The 6,000-nt window shown below is 43.0% G+C and overlaps 2 protein-coding genes across 2 annotated transcripts in view; one reads left to right on the top strand and one right to left on the bottom strand.

Annotated features, from left to right (window-relative positions):
• Positions 1–6,000, top strand: part of LOC137629234 (uncharacterized) — a 113,437-nt gene that overhangs the window by 25,107 nt on the left and 82,330 nt on the right. The window lies entirely within an intron of this gene.
• The window catches only part of LOC137629037 (L-threonine 3-dehydrogenase-like), a 29,718-nt gene that overhangs the window by 13,257 nt on the left and 10,461 nt on the right, over positions 1–6,000 (bottom strand). Inside the window, exon 4 of the mRNA XM_068360304.1 lies at positions 5,370–5,485. Coding sequence (XP_068216405.1) covers positions 5,370–5,485 — 116 coding nt within the window. The remainder of the gene's footprint in view (positions 1–5,369; positions 5,486–6,000) is intronic.

Consider the following 6,000-nt stretch of genomic DNA (forward strand, 5'->3'; position numbering starts at 1 on the left):
GATGCTTTCCAGCAACGGTGGGACAACATCGACGTGTACGCCTTCCCACCATTCTGTCTGATGAGAAGGGTGCTCAACAGGACCAGACTATCGGTCAACTGTTCCATGACTCTAGTAGCTCCGCTATAGCATCACGCGGAATGGTTTCCGGACCTTCTGCAACTCCTGACGGAACTCCCAAGGGAGCTTCCTCCACGACACGAGCTTCTCAGACAACCCCACTCCGGCGTCCCTCACAGGGCCGTAGCCTCGCTTCGGCTTCACGCCTGGAGACTATCCAGCGTCTCCTCGCGGAGAGAGGCTTTTCGCAACAGGTTGCGGAGAGAATGTCTCGGCACCTGCGAAGGTCCTCTGAGGGAGTCTACCAAGCAAAGTGGAGAGTCTTTTGTGGTTGGTGTCGTGGAAGGGGTATCTCTCCACTCGATGCCACTATTCCAGCAATAGCGGACTTCCTCGTGTATCTGCGAGAAGAAATGCGCCTTTCTGTCTCGGCAGTGAAAGGCTATCGCTCAGTCTTAAGCTTGGCCTTCAGATTGAAGGGCGTGGATATTTCTTCATCGCTAGAACTCTCTTTACTCATACGTAGCTATGAGCTTACCTGCCCCCAGTCGGAAGTGAGACCCCCTCCTTGGAACGTGGTTCGAGTCCTCAGGTCTCTTAAGAGACCTCCCTTCGAGCCATTACGCCAGGCCTTCGATCGCCACCTGTCTTGGAAGACGGCTTTCCTACTCGCCTTGGCTACGGCCAAGCGAGTTAGTGAACTTCATGGTCTCTCGTACGACATCGCCCATTCAAGGGGATGGGGGGAGGTAACGTTCAGGTTCGTCCCTGAGTTTGTGGCCAAGACTCAGAATCCTGGAGTGCCGGATCCTCGGTTCGACTCTTTCAGGATCGCGAGTCTCCGTTCTGTAACAAACGACCCAGACCAGCTGCTACTATGTCCAGTGAGGTGTCTGAGGCACTACTTGAAGAGAACGGCTGCAGTCCGTCCTCATGTGCGAGCTTTGTTTGTGAGCACAGGCAGGACAAAGAGGAGGGTCACCAGGAACACCATCTCAGCTTGGATTCGAAGGGTTATCCACCATGCCCTGAATTCTGACCCTCCTCCGTCACGTCGCCCTCGGGCCCACGATGTCAGGGGTATTGCTACATCCCTGGCCTTCAAGAGAAACTTCTCTGTGACGCAGGTACTTCAAGCTGGGGTCTGGAAGCGTCAAACGACCTTCACAGCCCACTACCTGCAGGACGTGACCCACAGGAGCCTCGATACGTTTTCTATCGGCCCTGTGGTGGCTGCACAACAGCTGGTCTAACCTCAGGCTCCTTTTTGGACAAGTAGCAGTAGGTTGAGGGCGTTGTTACCCGGTCTTAGTCTGCGTGAATGAAAGAGTATGTCTGACCCTTACTTCTTTCTTCATTCTCCCCTCTCTTGGGGAAGCAGCATCCTGGTCCTCGCATAGCTGTCCTCGACCTCTGCAGGTAACCCATGCTTCTTTGTGCTCCTAGTATTAAGCTTAATACTGTTGCGTCTCCCATACCCTGACGAGGTGGTATGGGGAACGTCCTATCCTAGAATTCCTATCTGAAGGTCTCAAGGTCAACTTCATAGGACGAGTCACACTCTCCTCCTCACACTGCTTATGTAGGCCACTCGTTCCTAGCGATGCTAGGAACTTGTGAGGTACAGGGGCTCCCTCTCTCTAGTGCTGCTCACTGAGGGATCGAGCCCCCGGGCAAGCCGAAGTCAGTAAGGCTGGGGACTTTCCACCCTTCCTAAGGGGTAAGTCACCCTTTGTAAATAGCGAGGTTTGTATTTCGGTTACGGAACAAATGACAAATTTGAAGATAATTTGTATTTTTCCTTCCCATACAAACCTTAGCTATTTACACATATGTGCCCGCCATCCCTGACCCCCAAGTCAAGTCCTACCTCTAAGTGAAGTGAAGCAAGTCACCGGTGTGTGGAGGGGGGAGGGGTAGCAAGCTACTCTTCCCCACCCCCCGCTAACTAGCGCGGGGGTAATTAACCCTCGTTAAAACTATTGGCTCGTCATTTCAGCTGCGCTAAAAGTAAACCCCCTTTGTAAATAGCTAAGGTTTGTATGGTTAGGAAAAATACAAATTATCTTCGAATTTGTCATATCAGGGGCACATGTAATGGGGAAGGTAGAAAAATCTGGTAGCTCACCACTTACTTGAAAAAAAAGAGACCTCCATCTCTCACCCCATTCCAAGAGGAATATGAAGTGGGGTCATCAAATATATATGATGTTTTGTCTTGATATTTTAGATTAACCAGAATACAACTTAAATCAATAAGAAATTTAAGGCCCACCATCCCCCCCCCCAACAATTAGATCAAAAGGACAAAGAAAAATACTAATGATAGCCCAGTTTATCAAGCCCTTCTCCTCAGAAGACATTGAAAAATCATTTTAGATCAAAAATTGCCAATGGGAAGACTGCATCCAAGATGTCTTCTAGAAATAAACCATACATTTTCCCTCCATTTTGCTATAAAATTTCAGGGTCTAAGGACAAAATATGAAGACCTGAAGTTACTCATTCATGAGCACTCCCCATAATTGTACATCTTTATCCTAGGGAATATATTAGCTATAGGACACCCTATGAGCAACAAGTAGGGAACCTTGGCGGAAGTCTTATATACGTTCCGCGAAATAGTCCCCAAATATTGTCTATTCGTACTCCTCTGTAGGCAGTGGCTGTATAAATAGATATACGGAAAAAGTATACCATTCACTCCTTTTACTTGCCTCTAAATTGTAAGATATTGTATGACATTTTAGTAGAGGTGATTAAAAAATTACCTCTCAACCTTTTCTACTGTGAGATTTGAATGGTAGACAACCTTTATTGGGTGAGGTTTTAGTAAATATAAGGTGCAACATCACATCAATTTTGGAAAATGAGGATATGAGATTCCTTAATACAGGATAACCCATGCATTTCCATATTCAGATGAGTACCTTGTCGTACATTGACCTTTCAGTTGCATGCTGTAACTGCCTGCTCGATTTAGATTGGAGAACATTAGATGATTGGCATACTAGTAATCATGCACCAATTATAATAAACACCTAACAATCATCCCCCTTGCAGAGATCTTCACGATAAATCCTTGACAAGGTGGACTGGGATAAATTTCAGGAGCTAAGCAAGATTGAAGGGAATACAGAACAGTTTGAAAGTGCAGATGATATCACAGACTTACCAGGTGACACTTCATATAGCAGAAGTTAATTCAATTCCAAAATCCACAGTGATATTCAAACGACGATCAGTCCCCTGGTGGTCATTGGGCTACAAGAACATCTTCGACTGGATTGTGTAGACACCGTACGGAGGAGAATCTAATAATACCGCATATAAGAAAGGTAAAGCACAGTTCCATTGTGTAATGTATATAGCTATTCACCAGTCTTGGATATCTGTTGTTTCTTCAGTTGACCGTAAAACACCACCTTCTTCTGTTTGGATACTACCGCTAGAGAGTTATGGGGTCCTTTGACTGGCCAGACAGTACTACATTGGATCCTTCTCTCTGGTTACGGTTCTTTCCCTTTGCCTACTCATACACCGAATAGTCTGACCTATTCTTGACAGATTCTCCTCTGTCCTCATACACCTGACAACATTGAGATTACCAAACAATTCTTCTTCACCCAATGGGCTACCTACTGCACTGCAATTGCTCAGTAGCTACTTTCCTCTTAGGTAAGGGTAGAAGAGACTCTTTAGCTATGGTAAGCAGCTCTTCTAGGAGAAGGACACTCCAAAACCAAACCATTGTTCTCTAGTCTTGGGTAGTGCCATAGCCTCTGTACCATGGTCTTCCACTGTCTTGGGTTAGAGTTCTCTTGCTTGAGGGTACACTCGGGCCCACTAGTCTATCTAATTTCTTATCTTCTTGTTTTGTTAAATAATCTATAGTTTAAATAGGAATTATTTATTTTAATGTTACTGTCCTTAAAATGTTCTATTTTTCCTTGTTTCCTTTCCTCACTGGGTTATTTTCCCTGTTGGGGCCCCTAGGCTTATAGTATTATGCTTTTTCAACTAAGGTTGTAGCTTAGCAATTGATAATAATAATAATAAATATGATAATAATAATAATGATAAGTAAAAAAGATAGCAGGCAAATTTACCCCTAACCCACTACTAGTGTTGAAGGTAAATGGTCAGTATGAGACTATAGCACTGGAGGTTAGCAATGCTTTGGCTGAACATTTTTCCAATGTATCATGCAAGCGTTGAGCCGCTCCTGATCACCAATATAGAAGTATTGAAGATCAAAGACTGTTTATTATTATTATTATTATTATTATTATTATTATTATTATTATTATTAGCTACAGCTATAGTTGAAAAAGCAGGATGCCAAAGGCTCCAACAGGGAAAATAGTCCAGTGAGGAAATCAAGGAATGAGCCTCTATGGCAAGAAGATTTACCAAGTTGAGTGTTTGAATCAGAATCTGCAGGTCATTTTCATGGTCTATTATGGTCAGTTAGGACCATATTTTCAGACACTGGTTTAAAATTTTAAAGGCCACTCATGAATGACAGAGGCAAGGGACTGTGACATTGTCCTAGCAAGCAGGACAATGCCCTAGAGACTGACCATATATACATCTGATCAACGCCCAACCTCCCTCTCCACTCAGGCTAGGACCAAGGAGGGCCAGGCAGTGGGTGCTGATGACTCAGCAGATAGACCTATAGGCTCCTGCAAAGCCCATATCCTTAGCTCACAGGGATGGTGAGTTTGCAGTGACCTAAGAAACTAACGAGTTTGAACGGGACTCGAACCCTAGTGTGGCGTTCACCAGTCAGGTACGTTACCACATTGGCTATAACAACCCTTGACTTGTCAAAAACTGACAGAGGAATGCAATTACTGTCATCAATTTTAAGACGTTTTTATCTTGTTAAGAAGAACATCGTATTACAAGCGACCAAACAAGTCTCAGATTAACAGCCATACAAAGAAGACATATATTTATCATTCTCTCAAGTGGATTTTAGCAAAAAAGAAATTGCACATTAGCATCTGCAAATTCAGGGTAAGAAATTCATTGATTATGAATATATTTATAAGATCGTTTAGAATCTAAGGGTTTACTGACATTCTGTAATATGCTGATACATAAGTAAAAAACAATCACAGTTTATATAAACTCATAAGCCAATATCGAATCAATCCTCTGTAACACATTGTAAATTGTAACAATTCAGAAATGTAGCGCTGGGAAGTTGCTATGTATATATGAAATCAAAACTAATTGCAATGTAAACTGTTACTATACTAATGGAAATTGGTAATCTGTAAAAGCAAGCCTTCCCTTACCTTACAAAGATAGCAGAGGCCGCAGTAAAAGTGGTTTTCTACCGCGACGCGTTGACCTATCCTCAAATCTGTGACTCCGTCTCCCAGAAGCACTACCTCTCCCGTTGCCTCGTGACCTGAGTGATGAGGTACAGATTTTAAGAACAAATATTATCATATTATTAAGCATTAGATTTTAATGATAAATATTTATGAAATCACACTTACATATTTTGGTAAATAAGGTAATGAGGATTACAAATTAGTCTGGTTCAAGTTCCAAGACTAAAACTGATTTATAGCTCTGAAAACAGTAAACTTTACTATACAAAGACATATTGGTCTTTCAGCATGTCATTGGAGTTGTCATAAGGTTTAATTCTAATTATTTTAGACTATGAGCAAAAACATTGAGGGAGTCACAAAAAACGTGGAACATCTGTAAATTGTGAATACAGAGAGATGGCAAAATAAAAAATGATCATAGTTTGTATACCCACTCACTACTTTCTTCATGCAGGGTAGACTGGTCCATTTTCGTTTACGTAAAAAGATTAAAGATAAACGTGTCTGGTTTTAGTTCCAGTTTTATCAGAATAGATGTTCACTAGAACGTCAGCCGGGCAAGCCCAACCCCCCACTGTGGTGCCCA

Source organism: Palaemon carinicauda, chromosome 37 (assembly GCF_036898095.1).
Source record: "Palaemon carinicauda isolate YSFRI2023 chromosome 37, ASM3689809v2, whole genome shotgun sequence".
Classification (NCBI taxonomy): Eukaryota; Metazoa; Arthropoda; class Malacostraca; order Decapoda; family Palaemonidae; genus Palaemon; species Palaemon carinicauda.